Here is a 15,787-nt window from a genome sequence, read left to right on the forward strand (position 1 = left end):
ATGTTACTGTGGGTGGGTACCTGAGGGGAAAAGAAGAATACATACATAATAAATAATAAATAAAATTAAAATGTAGCCTATGATAAGAATAAAGAAAACCATGGAGACATTATTAGATAATAAAAAAATGTACCAATTTTCTTGTCTTCTTTGGCTTTTCTTGGCACTTATTCAGGCACAGCAGTATTAACCTGCCTCAGGACCAGCATGTGCCACCACAAAATACCGTTTGTCTCACCAGCATTTTGATGCAACGCCGAAAGTTCAGTTTTGTTGAACTTCGACCCCATTTGACGTTGACCTTTCCGTAAAGAGCCAATGATTTTACAGTAGAACGCAGGCGGGGGGGCGGGGGCGGAGACGGGGCGCGGAAAAATTTAAAGATCCGACTGCAAGATGGAGGTGAGATCCGCGTTAGGTCAAGCCGACGGCGAGCACTGCGGCGGCGGCAAATCGGCAATCATGTGCAAGCGCCTTTATAGATAGGTGTAAAACTTATCATATTGATCATATAATAATTTGTAATAGTTTATTTGGATTATTTATTTATTTCGGTTCTGTTACTAATCTGTCTCTCACTCTCTGAGGTTCTCCTCTGGTTTAGTGAGTGGCAGACTCACTCTCACATCGCAACCTCCGGGCTAAAAAATTAAGGAAGCACGAAGTGCCAAAAACTGCAGTTCTTCTAATGGCCACTTGAGGCTGGCTCCAAAAGTGAGTCAATCTCCATAGACCCCTATGTTAAATTTTCCAACTTTACAGCAGAAATAAACATGTTTACAGTCTGGTTCAAAAACCAGTTTTGGTCTTTTATATGTATACAGTATATATATAAAACTAACACATTTACATTTTGTTAAGTATTACAATTACGCGTATTTAAAGGCTGTTTTGAGTGACAGGCTGTCAGGCAATAGTGGCTTCCCAGTCAGATCCACCCCTTGCTCCTCCACAGCTCCACCCTCTTGCCCAAATGTGGTTACCTCTGGCTCCAAAAAACCAAGATGGTGAAGGCCAAAACGCCAAACTTGATGCTTTAAAACAGGAGTCCACCAAATAATGGGTGACATCACGGTAGCTACGTCCATTTTTTTTTTTTTTTTACAGTGTATGCTCTCAATTAACATTACTGGACTGTACAACTTCAGCTGAGAAAAGGGGTAATCTTGAGTTAGCTACAGCGGATTTTGTTTTGTTGTTTTTGCTTATAAAATGTAGCTTCAGTATTTAGTTGAGGGCATTGTTTTATTGTTGTTGTTGTTGTTGTTGTTGTTGTATTTTATTGAGGGGGTGGGGCTAAGTGGAAGGTCTGGAAGTATGTTTGGCCTGACTCTACATGTCACCTCTCTTTACTTCTCAGTGCTGTGGGTCACCATCCTGTGTAAAGGTCCATATACCAAAATCTTTACAGCCCCCTGACCCCCTGTTTCTCCCAGCCTCTGCACAGTGTACAGACACACAGGAGCTCCATTACATTTTGCCTATGTCCTCGTCTCAGTGTGCTGTTTTCCTAAAGGCCAAAAGATGCAAAACATTGCAAAACATTTTAGCTCCTACCTTTACATGTTGTTACTTGATTAATGACGTTTGGTCCAGCTTACTGCAAAACGTCAGCTACCTAGAATCAATAGCAGGCCGTTCACCTGCAGCATGTTGTCAAATACAATAAACACATTCAGTGATGATGGTGTTTATCTGTAATAGGTCAGGGTTGTCCTTGCCAACAGGTGAGACCAATGTGTGTGCGTGTGTTGGAGGGGTGTATTTGCATAGTCTAAAATACATAACAAGCCTACAGTTTGAGTCTGTTCATTTTACTACCTGAGCACACAGAAGATTATTTCACAGGATCAATGTGGTTTGATGCCATGAAGGTGGACAACTCCATTTGAGGAAAAGTTGAGGAGAATTCTGAGAGAAAGGTACATGGAAACTCACTTCTAAAGACTTTAAATGTGTAGAAACAGATGAGAAAACACATCTATAGACAGAAACACACACACACACACACACACACACAGGCTGAAAACTCATTCTTCTTCTCTCATGATGGGTCGGATTCCTCTCAGGGAGGAGTTTTGTGTCTCCCTGAGCCAATCAGGACAAGCGGAAACAGGTCAGGTAGCCGAAGAGGACCTCAGAGAGAGCGCAGGCAGGGCAGAGCAGCCACGCACGCCACGAGGTAAGAGAGCACACACACATATACACATATACACACTCACACACACACCTTTAACTCTGTGAGATCACAGTTCCCCTCTGAGCCTGTGGATGTACATCAGTGTATACATGTAGATATACCAGCATAACCCCTTCTGTGTGTGTGTGACTGTGTGTGTGTGTTCAAGAGAGTGTCAGAGCAGAAATAGGGCAGTGATATTTTAGTCACTAAGATTAGAAAGAGTGTTTTGAGGACTCATGTATCAGGGTTTAATGAAGACGCAGCAAAAATTACCATACTTGTCATACATTTGTGAGTATCATATAACCAGGCTGTTGTGTGTTTAAGGATTTAATGCTTTAATGGTTCATTTGAATTAATGACATTTGGTCTAGCAGTTAAATTATCTCCCTCACTGGTGCATATTACTTTAATTATAGCTTGCTAGCTCATTGTAAACATTTGTTAATGCCATGTAAACAGACAGTTATCTCTTCAAGTGTTTCATACCTAAATGATCCATTTTCTGAATGAAATTTGGTCTGGCAGTTCAATCATTTTCCTCACTGGAACATCTTACAGTGATTAAAGATTGAAAACCTTTAAAATATGTTCAGCTCAGGGACCACACTTGTCACTGTAAACATTAGTGAGTACCATGTAAACAGACAGTTAACTCTTTAAGTGTTTCATACATTAATGTTCCTCTTTTTTAATGAAGTTTGTTTTGCCAGTTAAATTATTTCCCTTGCTGGAACATATAACTGTAATTTTAGCTTTAAAAGCCTTAAAAAGATGACCATACTTGACATTTGTAAGTATCATATGAACAGAGAGTTATCTCTTTGAGTGTTTCATACTTAAATGTTCCATTTTCTGAATGAAATTTGGTCTGAGTGTTGAATTATTCCCCTAACTGGAATATTTTACTGTAACTGGGTGGGAATGATACTCTATGCAAAAATTCTGCCCACTTTTATGTCATGCTACTGCTTCTACATTTTTCAACATAGAAGCTTCATTCAAACATCAAAATATTCAGCTCAATTAGAACACATGTGGTTTGTATATTTAAGCATTCAAATCTTTCAAACTTTCCAAATATTTGCAGTTTTCTATGAAATTTTCCCCATTCAAATAAATGGAGTAATGCTCAAATTTAAATTCAAGGTTTTTTAAGCATTTTCAAGGCCTATTTCTTCATTCATACATTCACATAGAAACTCCATTCAAACTTTAAAATGTTCCCCATCTTTGGTACATTCTGACTTGTGTTCAATTTTCAAATCCCATTCAAACTTTTTTAAATATTCAGACTTGTTTGGAGCTTGGTAAAATGCCCTCCTCAGGAATTTTCAGAGCTATAGTGTGGGGGGCATCTCTCAGCATCTCTCTTCAACTCGCCATCATGCCCACAATTTTCATACATTCATACATACCTTTTGGTCAAAATGGAGTAAAACTTGTGCTTTTTCAAACTATGTTGCTGTGGAAGCAAACAGACATACACATTTGGCACACTGAGCGTAAAAATTAGAGATATTCCACCAACTGATGCAGTTAACTGAGACCAGAAATCTTCCAATATTCCATATCATTCATACATTAATGGTATGATTCAACGTTTAAAGCCAGCACTGCAGTGTAGCATCAGCTTTTCAACATGCAGCATTCAGTTTCTTCAGAAATTGCATTCTCTAGTTAAAGCTTGAAAACCTTTAAAAGATTTTAGAATCAAGGACCACACTTGTCCTTACCAACATTTGTGGACCTTAAGACAGTCAGTAAGAAAGTTTGGTTTTTCATGCTTAAATGTTCACTTTTTTGAATGAAGTTTGGTCTAGCAGTTGAATTATTTCTCTCACCAGAGGAACTTACTGTCTTTAAGGATTAAAGACCTTCAAAAAGTGTTCCAATCAGCTACCACACTTTTTTATAGTAAACATTAGTGAATCTCATATAAGCAGAAGGTTATCTGTTTGACTGTTTCATGCTTAAATGTTCCATTTTTTAAATGAAGTCTGGTCTAGCAATTAACTTTCTTCCCTAACTGAACCATTTTATTGACATTATAGCTTCAAAAGCCTAAAAAATATGTTCAAATCAGGGACCATGCTTGTCATTATAAACATTTGTGAGTATCATATAAACAACCAAATTTGTCTTTAATGCTGAAATGTTCCATTTATGAGATAAAGTTTAAACTACTTTCCTCAGTGGAGCTTCTTACTGTAATTAAACATTGAAAACCTTGAAAATATGTTCAAATTAGGGACCATACCTACCATTAGAAACATTTGTGAAGCTTACGCAGACAGTTATCTTTTTCATGCTTAAATGTTGCCTTTTTTGAATGAAGTTTGGTCTTGTTGTCAAAGTATTTCCCTCATTAGAGCATTTTACATAATTAAAACTTAAAAACCTTAAAAATCTAATCAAGGAGCGGAGCATACTTGTCATTATTAACATTTGTGAAAATCATGTAAGCAGACAGTGTTTCATGCTTAAATGTTTCTTATTTTGAATGAAGTTTGGTCTTGCAGTCTATGTATTTTAGTCATTGGAACATTTCACTTAGCTACATTTTAAAAACCCTTTAAAAGATGTTAAAAGTAAAAAGATCAAAGTGCTCGGTGCTCCTGTTTGACAATGTTTTGGTCCGTCACTCTGGGTGTCCATGTGTGGCTAAGAGAGTGTGTGTGGATATAAAGCAGGTCCCTTCTGTGTATCACTCTTCTATTTATAGTGAGAACAAATCCCAGATATGAGAGGAATCCTTCCACCACTTACGAGGCAGAGAGAGAGAAAGTGAGAGGGCGGAGAGAAGAAGAAAAGAGAAGGAAAGAGAAAAAGAAAGAGAGTAGAGGAGAAACAAGTGTGTGAAAAGGGATGGATAGAAAGTGGTGAACGAGTAAGAGTAGTTTAAACTCAAGCATTGCCAGCGTTAGACCATACAGTGTTGTGCCATCAACAGGTAAGTTAGATCTGCTTTGTTTATGTGCGCGTGTGTGTGCATGCATTTGTATGTGTGTTTGAATGGCAGGTAAGTTTAGGTCATTACTATAATGGTAATTCAGCATTTTATAGTTTTTACAGGACAGTCTGGAAGTTTCCAATAACCTGCAGGAAGACTCCTGTTGAATTCTGTTTTTATGAAACAAAGTATTGATTTTGTCGTATTTGTGCACAAAGTAACTGTCATTCTGAGAGGATAAGGCTGGCAATATTCTGCATTGTTGTTATTGTCAACAAATCAAATTAAAGGTCAAAACCAACAATGAATTAGTCCGTCCCTCAGTACTTTCCGACATCCCCTTCCCTGTTTGCGGCACTCAACCACAACAATCATTGGTTCCCGCTCAAGAGTAAATCTTTAAAGGAATAGTTCAACATTTTTAGAAAGACAACTACCAGTTTTTGCTCTCTTACAAAACTTCAGTAAGAAGAATGGTACCACTCTCAAGTCTGTACACTGAAACTTGAACCAGGATGATTAGCTTAGCTTAGCAAACACCGGCTATGCTCGGCTTCCTGGCCAAGACATAGTCTAGCACATAAACTTTGTGAAACCACAACTCCAACAAGGATATAACGTCTTAATTAGTGAGCTAAGGGCCTAGAGGTGCTGATTACTCAGATTGTTATATTTGGACAGAGCCAGGTTAGCTGTTTCTTCTGTTTCAAGTCTTTAAGCTAAACTAAGCTAATCACCTGTTGGTTGTATGAGGACCTCAGGAACAGCCCCAGGCTTTAATGTCAATTTCACATAGTGGCCAAAAGTGGAATCACATCGTTTAGGTCCACCATGTAGTACCTTGAGACTGAGAAAGACTTTTCCCTGTAGACTGTGAAAGAGACATTTGTTTATCAGTTGATACATTTTTAGAGCATCACAACCCATGCAAAACGATTAATTTCACTATCCGGATTTGATCCATTTGGTCTGATAACATTTTGAAAGTCTAGAAGACCTGCACGATTAAATCATTGTATCCCCATTCAAGTTAGCAAAGGGCCAAACCCTACGTTTGTCATTCAGCCGGCAGAAGTTAGCCGCTTTGCCTCACTCGGCCATGCTCATCCATTGTAAGTCTCTAGTGGAAGATTTGGGTAATTTCATACTGCAGAAATTAAACTTTTTTGGCTTCATGCGCCACTGAGCAGCTTTCAAAGGTATGAAGAGAGGCTCACCTCCAATGCTATATCCAGTTTTCTTAATACATCCGTGGGTCGTTGCTTCATTTTTAGAGTGGTATAAATCTTTTCATCTAACATGTAGACAGGAAAGAGAATAAGCTTCCTAAAACGTTTAACTGTTCTTTTTAGAATAGATGACAAATATATACTTTCATCTTTTACAGTGCAACAGTATGTCTTATTTACGTATCTTTGAACAACAATTGAGGTCTATGGCATAAAGACAAAGTAGGCTAATACAGTTGCTTTATACACAGGCACTCCCTCTTAGTAAGTTAAATTCATTGTTGGTGTTGCTCTTTTCAAAGCATTTGTTGACATTAAGAAAACAAGAATAACAGTCTACAACCATGTTAGCAGCTCTGTGAAAATAGATGCTAACCTCAGGATGCTAACATGCTCACAATGATGTTAACATTTTGAAGTGTAACAGATTATATTAAGTTTAACCTATTAGCATACCCTGGAAATCCAGTGTTCTCGCTAGAGCACAATTTCAATTTGCTCAGCGAGTCATTCTGGCAATCAGTAATGATGCTCGTTACCCATGCCGTTGGAGCCGAGCTGCACCAATCACATCGGTGTATCTGATATAGAAGGGCCAGAGGCGAGCTAAACAGATGACGACAGCGCTGCAACGACAAAGTCCGGAATCAGTCAGTAAACACTGCAATATGGCTACGGATGAACACCAGTTGTTTGAAATGGCTTTGGCCGCTATATTGAACGAGTTAGACTTGGCTTTTTCTCTAAAAGAGGAACAGAAGACGGCGCTCGAATCTTTCCTTTGCAAGAAGGACGTTTTTGCTGTTTTGCCGACCGGATACGGCAAGAGTCTAATCTACCAGTTAGCTCCACTGGTAGCTAAGCTCTGGATACGTCACCCCGTGTATTGTTCTGATTGGTCGTAGTGTTATCCATTTGCATGTAGTGATATTTTCAAATGCATGCTTGGTGCCGCCTCTCGAGTTGGGCCATTTGCATTACTCATGGCCAAACCCTAAATCTTTCTAGATTTGGGTCTGGATTTCCAGGCTACCATTAGCATGCTAATTAGACCCAAAACCAAGTGTTTCACGAAGTCAAAAACCAAAGTATTGGACACATTTTGATGTGATAATGCTGCTAGATAAAAAGTTAAGGGATGATTCAAGTAATTAAAATTTATCTTCAGTGGACCATGATTATCTGTGGTTCCACAGCAATCTGTCTAGTAGTTTTTAAGCTATTTACACTGTGAACCAAAAATATCAACCTCAAGGAGGATACTGGAAAAACACAATGCACCTGAGTGCTGTGGGGGTACACGCTTGTAAATGTCCTGAACTCAGAAAATACGAAGAAAATAAGAAAATCCAGGCAGAGTGCAGAGTCTCTGTAGAAAAATATATTGCCACATACCTCTACTGGGTCATAAGAGATGAGTGAGAGGGATTACTTCAATGTGAGTCCATACATTTTTTTTGAGAAAGTCCTGCATAGTATATCTTTAACAAAGCAAGTGAAACATATTTCTTTTTTTCATTTATTTGTGCTTCTGTATGTGCAGCTGTTGCTCTCTAAAAATTCTCTATTGTTGATGCTCCAGAAATACAGGAATAACCCTGATGTATGCACACACACACACACACACACACACACACACACACACACACTGTTCCTCAAAGAGCCTTTTTGTTAGACGTCTGTACAGAGGTTTTAATGTTTGGAGATTTGAATAATTAAAGGTATGAAGAATAATTATACCTGTGGTTATGAGTCTGAGTGTGAGATGGTAGGCCTGTGAGTGTGCACATACCGTAGGCCTATGTGTGAAAGTGAAAGGACTTTGTGAAGCTTTGCAGCGTGGCGTCAGGGGGGCAGCTGCTACTCGTGGCCAACATAAATATCATCCCGTTGTGTAAGCATAAGAGTGTGTGTCTGTGGTTGTGTATTTTGGGGTGTCCAGGCTTTTGCTTTCATGTCAAGGACAGCAAAGCTCTTACTGTATGTTGTTGCCCAAACAGCACCCTGGTAACCGTATCTAAGGGCTGCCATCGAACTCGGCGGCTGCAGCATGTAGCCGGAGGGCCTGGGACTCACTCTGTTTCTTTGGTCCTCTGCTCTGCTCTGCTCTGAGCCACTCGTCGTAGATAAGATAAATAGGCCATGGAAACTTCTACGATTAGGAACCACTTGGGTCAACGCTGATCTGTGAAACATCAAAAGGGAGGGAGGAAGTAGAAAATAACAGAGAGCAGGCTGAGATGAAATGAGGAAGAGGGGGACAAAGTAAGGGATAAACAGGAAATTGATTTAGACCCATTTCTAACAGCTGATTCTAACAGATAGTCTGTGCAGGATTGTTATATTTTACAATTTTAATGCTGAAGATAATCTAGGTTTAATTATTTCATCAGAGAGGAGTAGCCTCAGCAGAAACCTGCAGAATTTACACCATCAGGCGACATCAAAAACACTGAAGTTACTGTTTCACCAGTCAAGCCTCTGGTTTTACATACGTATACATATGTACTTTACACAATGGCAGATTTACCTGCCAAAATTCTGAGTCATTTTTGAAACAATGGGCCCTTATATTCAGACAGAGGTGAACAAAAATCAGTCTCTGCATTTTTGCACTGTTATTGTCAAGTAGCTGCAGCCCGCCCACTAGCTACATGACTTACCCGCACCAGCTACCTGTAAGTCTATGATCGGACCCCCTTTGCCCCTAGGTCCAGAGGCGTAAGCACTTACAAAAATGCTTAGTTTGGGGTTAGCAAGCTATGACGTGTGGTAATGGTAAGGGTTACATCTTGTTACTTATGAGGTGGATCACGTCTGTATGTATAACGAATTATAAAAAGGATTATTGTTATTTTTGGCCTCATATTTATTCACCTTTATGTCACATTGTAGCAAGGTCCAGATAACCATCGCGATGGTGGGTTTGTCTTGTACTGTGGCGGGCGCACTTTGAAAGTGGCGTGTCATGTAGGCTGCAAATGGATTATGTCTGCAGCTATACATGTCTCGTCATTGCAGCCAGAGAATGACAGGGAATAGCAGCAATTTCCTGCCATGAAAAATAATAAATTAAAGCCTCTAAACACAACCAGACATGTTCCAGCAGAAATATGAAAAACTAAGATTAACATTAACCTGACATTAGCATGTAGCTACATATAGCAGTGTACTTGCAGCTCGGGAATGATTGTAATGGAACATAGCTGCAAGCTACCATGAAAAATCACCAATAAAAGCTTCTAAACACATGCAAACATGTTACCGCAGCAATGTGATCCAAAATCTTAGAGAAATTAAGAACATCAGCAACCAAAATTACAGGTATCCCTGACGTTAGCATGTAGCTACATGTAGCAATGTACTTGCAGTCGGTGGAATGACTGAAACAGAGATTTGCTGCACTTTCTTTCATTAAAAATCACCAATAAAAGCTTCTTAACACAAGGGACATGTTCCAGCAGCAATATGATTCGAAATTGAGGAGAAATGAACAACATTGGCAACCAAGATTACATGTTTCCCTGATGTTAGCATGTAGCTACATGTAGCAGTGTAGGTTATGTAATGTTCATGCTTGCAGTAGTTTGCCTGCAGATGACCATATAGAGAAATTTGTCATCATCTAATGTCGGCTTGTCTCAAAAGCAGAAATAACATTAGGAAAAGGAGTATTCAGAACAGTGTCAAGCCTGAGGTTTTTTGCTTTTACATATGTTTACCTAGTTATTTAAAACCTTGCCCACGTGTAGTATAAACATCTGACATTGTAACATTATATGACAAAACAAATAAGGAAAACTTAACAGGTTCCCTTTAAGCTATTATATGTGGGAGTTTATGTGGTTTGTTGAGATTTGAATCTAAGCCACTGTGATCATAAACCTATTTAGAGCCTGTCACTGCCGTTCCTCAGTAAAAGAAGGTACCACACATTTAGATTTCCTATCTATCCTGCCATGCAAACATCATTATACTCACTGAAAAGGTTTCTCTCTCATACACTTGCCGAAATCGAGGCACTGCTGCACTTTTATTTTGACATTCCCCTCTGTCTCCCTCTCATGAATGATTCAGAGAACAGTTCCTCTACCTGCTTCTCTCTGTAAGAGTCGCTAGGCAACTGAAATGCTATCCCAGCCCTTTAAAACCACAGAAACAGAGTCCCAATGCCCCCAATACACACAAACACACTCTCACACACACACAGCTGAATGTCTGTGATCTGTGCTTCCTCTAGGTCAGTGGACTTACCGGGGGGATAATGTCCAAACCTTCGTCCAACGTTAAGGCCCTTCAGGTAAAATATTTTCATCTGTGTGCACATTAAGGTGTGGATGTTTGTAAAACTTTACTACTTTAAAAACATCATATATTTTGTTGACAACAAGAATACTGCAAGAATAAAACTGGAGAAGAGCTTCAATCGAATGGAATAAACTCCTCATCCTGTTAGAAATCCAGGTGACTCCAGGTGCTTCCACATTAAAGTATTTATTGGTAAAGGCAAATACAGAGTTCAGACTGTGCATATACAGTATCAAGGCTTTGTTAGTGCAGAGTTGTAGCGAGGCAAAGGATGAAGAGTCGTCTGTATCACTGTGTGTGTGTCTGTGAATGAGTCTGTATTTGTGTTGTAATGGCTTTGTGCGTGCATGTCAGAGAGGGTTTCTTCCATCGTCTGTCTCTTCTCATTGTGCTCATTTTCATGTCTAACCATGGGATAGGCATCTGGACAGAGGACATTTAAAACACCAGTACAGTTCAGGCATGAGGTTCCTCGTCTCAGTACTCCACCGTCAGTTTGAGTTGATCACAAACAACAACAGCAGTACAGATTTACAATATAAATAAGAGACATCTTCATTAAAAAAAAACTGTCCTAAAAGTTTAATATCTAGTCTATTTTCTTTAAACATTTTCAAAAGCATACCGTATCCTCATTACACTGATATTCCAGAAAGCTATTAGCCTCCATTTAATCAATACAGCATGAAAGCCAATTATTACTGTTTTAGGTTAATGCAGCTGCAAGCGGGAACTGATTTAAAGACCCTCTTCTGTTTGTGTGGTTAATGTAGCTGAAAAATCCACAATTTAAGAGCCTGTCAAATGCAAACAATATAAAAATTTACATCCATCTTATTTACAATGTCAATATTTGCCACTTGGTTTTATTGTGAGTTTGACTTTCTGTTAAAGTAGCACTGGGCTGTGTTACAATTTGGCTGCAGATTCTCAAATATTGGATGTTGGAGTGTTTTCTTAAAGGGAAACTTGGGTAATTTTTTAAAACTTGGACCCAATTATCCTGTGTTTTTGTGTCAAACTGACTAATCGAGACAAAAACTTTTGTAATTGGTCCAGTGTTGAGAGAGGCAGTGCATGCAGGAACGTAAGTCCTCAGAAGGGTGCTGCACAGTTTAAATGTGCGTGCATGACTATGAATGTACTCATACTCGTACTGGTTGTTTTTTAGCAGTACATCAGCAATATTTCCAGCAAGGATTGTCCCTCAAAAACTGTGTCAGCAAAATTAACCAGCTACAATTGTGCCACCAGAACCAGGTATATTTTATGAGACACTGCCGGCATTTCCATCCGTGATTGTGCCATCTATAGCTGGTATTTTAAGCCAAAACATGATCTGATTCTAACCGTAGGTAAGTGGTTTAAGTGCCTAAAAACTATGTTAACGACAGCATTGTTAAAACACAAAGTTTCAACACATCTGCTACATAATTTGGTAAAAACGTTACATATGCTTGGTTTGAAGAACTTACAATTCAAACATTTATTGTCATCATTCAAATCTCTCTCTAAGTGTATCGTTAGCAGTCCCATGAGCTGATCTCGACCTCTTATCACGTCAGATCAGAGAGATTAATTAAATAAGCACAAACATCTTTTTTCATATATTTTCTGACAGTCACCTTATCAAATGCAGGTAAAAAATTAAAACAAATCTTAAGACCAGGAATTATCTTAAAATAGCCAGCTATTTACAGACTGTGTTGTTTCATCTCTTGTCAATAGGGGGTGCTGCAGCACCCTAAGCACCCACCTTTCCATGCCCTTGGGCGCAGGAGTAAAACAGGCTGCAACATAATCCCTAGGGCCAGTTGTACATCAATTTATGTCCAAAAAAATGGTTGTTTTTGACACTGAAAGGCCCATATTGTTATTAAGACGCTCTAGCAACATCACAGATGGGGCTCTACAGAGAAATGAAACGTTTTTCTGTACCTTTCACTGCTCTGTTTGTTAGTGTGTCGCCAAATCTCACTCAAGAAGTCTTACTTTGAAATGTCACAGACTTTTCCACACTGCCAAATCAGCTAAATATTCAATCTTTTAGATAACACTAAGCTACACTCTCTGTACTCCAACACAACAAACTCTTCATTCCTCTCTCCAACTCTCACAAACTTTTCCAACATTGTTTTCCTTCAACAAGTCATCTCTTGTGAGATTATGGAAGGAAACTTCTCCTTGAGGGAGACTTGGTCACCATAACAAACAGACCAGCGAGAGGTAGGGAAAAACATTTAATTTCTCTGTAGTGTCATTCCTGTAATGTTGTCAGACACTTAAAATAACAATCTGAGCCTGTCAGAGGCAAAAACAAACACTTTCATTGGACTTAAATTGATGGTGCACAATTTCCTTTCAGGATTACATTGCAGTCTGTTTCTCTGCTGCAGCTGCAGTGATCTCCTTACTACGGGTCCAATTTCAAAAGTTTTTTTACTGCATTTGTCACTTAGACACAAAACAATGAGACAATAGAGTACAGGTTGAAAAAAAAGTTTCCCTTTAAAGGCACCGAAACAGACATTTTTCATTGTAAAGAACTGAATAGAAAGCGTGGGCTGTTTGGAAGGCAGGGACCCAATGAAAAACCTGTTGTTATGCTTTTGAAAATGTTTGGGAGTAAAGTAAATTATTTCAGTTAAAGGGCTAAAACACAAACACCAGCATGATCCGTTAACAACAAATGGCCTGTGCAGAACAATTAAACTTGGTTAATAGTTTCTATAGATCCCCTTTTACACTCGACACCCTGTGTTTTATACCCAATAACTATAAAATAGAAAACAACCACCAAACAGTGCTGGGCTGCTGCCATAATGGCTGTTAGAGTCCTTAAATGTACCCCACCGAAAAGTAAAATCAAAGTCTGTCTGAATTTTATTTGAGCTGAAAAAGAACCGATAATAATTGGGCCATTCTCTGATCAATAAAGGGAAATGATCAGCTTGCTTTAGTGTCTTGCTCAAGGACACAAATCCTGCACTGAGTGACTGATTAAAAGACTCACTGCCCTGCTGGCCCTGAAGTCTTTGGTCTTCCATCTTTATCTTACGCTCCCCCGGAGGCCACCTTTAAAGACTTAGTTCACCTTCAAAATAAATGGTTATTATTTCGTCGAACCCGTGTCATTCAAAACTCTCGTAAAGTTTGTCGGAGTGATCGACACGCAGCCAGTTACACTCTGCAGTTTCATCTCAGCCTCCACCCAGATTAATGGCCAGTACCATCTTTTTATAGCTGCAAACAGCAAGCAATAAAAGGTCCATTAAATTTTCTCCAAACAGCTTGTGCAGCACAATTGGAGCATTTTGTGCCCAAATGTTTCCAGTGTGGATCCTAAAGTCCAGTATTCATTTCACTAATACATATCGTACCCTTCATCAACACGGCAAAGCAGATTTGAATCATTGGTGTGCAAGTATTAGTATTGCAAGTATTATTCAGTTAAAAGAATAAAGATGAGAAATAAGCAGTGGTGGAAAGTAACTAAGTACATTTAGTCAAGAACTATACTGAAGTGCAAAATTTGAGGTACTTTTCTTGCGTATTTCCATTTCATGCACCTTCATACTTTGACTCCACCACAATTCAGAGGGAAATATTGCACTTTTTACTCCAGTACATTTATTTGACAGCCACAGTTACTTTTCAGATACAAAACACATGATAAGCTTATAAAATATGAGTTGATCAACAGTAATGTTTTGATAACTAATTAATCGTTTAAGTTGTATGAAGAAAAAAATGTCAACCATTCTCTGGTTTCCTCTTAATTAATGTGAGATTTCACAGCTTTTCTCTGTTTTTATTTCATGGTAAACTGAATATTTTGGGGTTTTGGACTGTTGATCGTACAAAACAAGACATTTAAAAATCTTTAAATTTATGACGGGTATTTTTTGCTGTTTTCTGCCATTTTATAGAATATATATGTTTAAAGCCACAGTGGTTAACTTTTATAAAAGATAACTTTTTTTGTCATAACTGCCACTATATCCTGACAGTAGTACATCAGGTATAATAGTACAAAAATCAGGTTCTTCTGGCTCCTCCTAGTGCTGCTAATGGCATTTGCAAAAATCCACCACACCTGAACAAAAACAACCAATCAGAGCCAAGGAGTCTCTGACACGAGTCTGACAAGCTGTACAGCCAATAACAGCATACACAGCAAAGACCATGGATGAAAGTCCATCGTCCACCCTCTGGAAAAGTGAAAGCCTGTTTTTCATCATTTGTCTTCTTCTGTTTGCAAAGCTACTTTAGTTCAGGTACTGTGGACATCAGGAGCACTAGGAGGAGAGAGAGGAACCTTTTTTTCACTGATTATCTGTCTCATGCACTACTATCAGGATATAGTGACAATTCAAGCAAATATGATAAAAAGTTGTTTTTCTTATCTTTACCTACTGAACCTTTAATCAGTTTTTGATTTGTTCAAAAATTAAATAATTGTTACAAGCAGCCCAAAATTAAACTAACCAACAGTATATAAAATACTTACATTAGCTCCGTCGCTACAACAGTAACACTCAGGAAGCCCAATTTTTGAGTACTTTCATTTATAATTCACTCTGATGGACTGTCTGCAGAGACTGTTTGGAGAAGACTTTGGAGAGTAGAAATCACATTGACTTTACATAACAGACATGTGAATGTACATTTCTACTGTTCTAGCCAGGCATCCATTTGTTTCCATTAATGTCACACTCTCACAGGTTGCCAAATGTGTTATCCATCACAGTGAACATCACATCTGCACACATTTTGGATGAAGATACAATATTGTTATGACTTTTCAGCTTCTCAACTCTACACTCTTTATGGTAGTTGTATCATGTAAATTGTAAGATCCAGCATTTTTTGGAGCTTATTGGAGACTAAATGCATATCAGAATATCTCTGCCCCCGCTCCATCAATTCTGACCATTCTGTCTTTACACCCTTTATAGTGCAACGCTGTATCTCTTGAGTGTCCCTTTAAAAAACTAAAACTTGCAAACACACTGGTATGGCCCTTTAGTAATGCAGGGAGGCTCAGATGGAAATACAGCACGGGCTATTGAGTTTATGTTTGAACAGAGTTAAAGGAAGAGTTCAACATTTTGT

General features: G+C 38.7%; 1 protein-coding gene across 2 annotated transcripts in view; it reads left to right on the plus strand.

Annotated features, from left to right (window-relative positions):
- Positions 1 to 2,081: 2,081 nt before the first annotated feature.
- The window catches only part of smpx (small muscle protein X-linked), a 28,640-nt gene continuing 14,934 nt past the window's right edge, over positions 2,082 to 15,787 (plus strand). Inside the window, exons 1-2 of one of the 2 annotated variants that reach the window (XM_033639101.2) lie at positions 2,082 to 2,182; positions 10,605 to 10,664. In XM_033639101.2, the coding sequence (XP_033494992.1) occupies positions 10,629 to 10,664 (36 nt within the window). In that variant the 5' untranslated portion in view covers positions 2,082 to 2,182; positions 10,605 to 10,628. Of the gene's footprint in view, positions 2,183 to 4,974; positions 5,136 to 10,604; positions 10,665 to 15,787 lie in introns of those variants that run through there. The other variant, XM_033639100.2, reaches the window with a different exon arrangement.

This window comes from Epinephelus lanceolatus, chromosome 20 (genome assembly GCF_041903045.1).
Source record: "Epinephelus lanceolatus isolate andai-2023 chromosome 20, ASM4190304v1, whole genome shotgun sequence".
Classification (NCBI taxonomy): Eukaryota; Metazoa; Chordata; class Actinopteri; order Perciformes; family Serranidae; genus Epinephelus; species Epinephelus lanceolatus.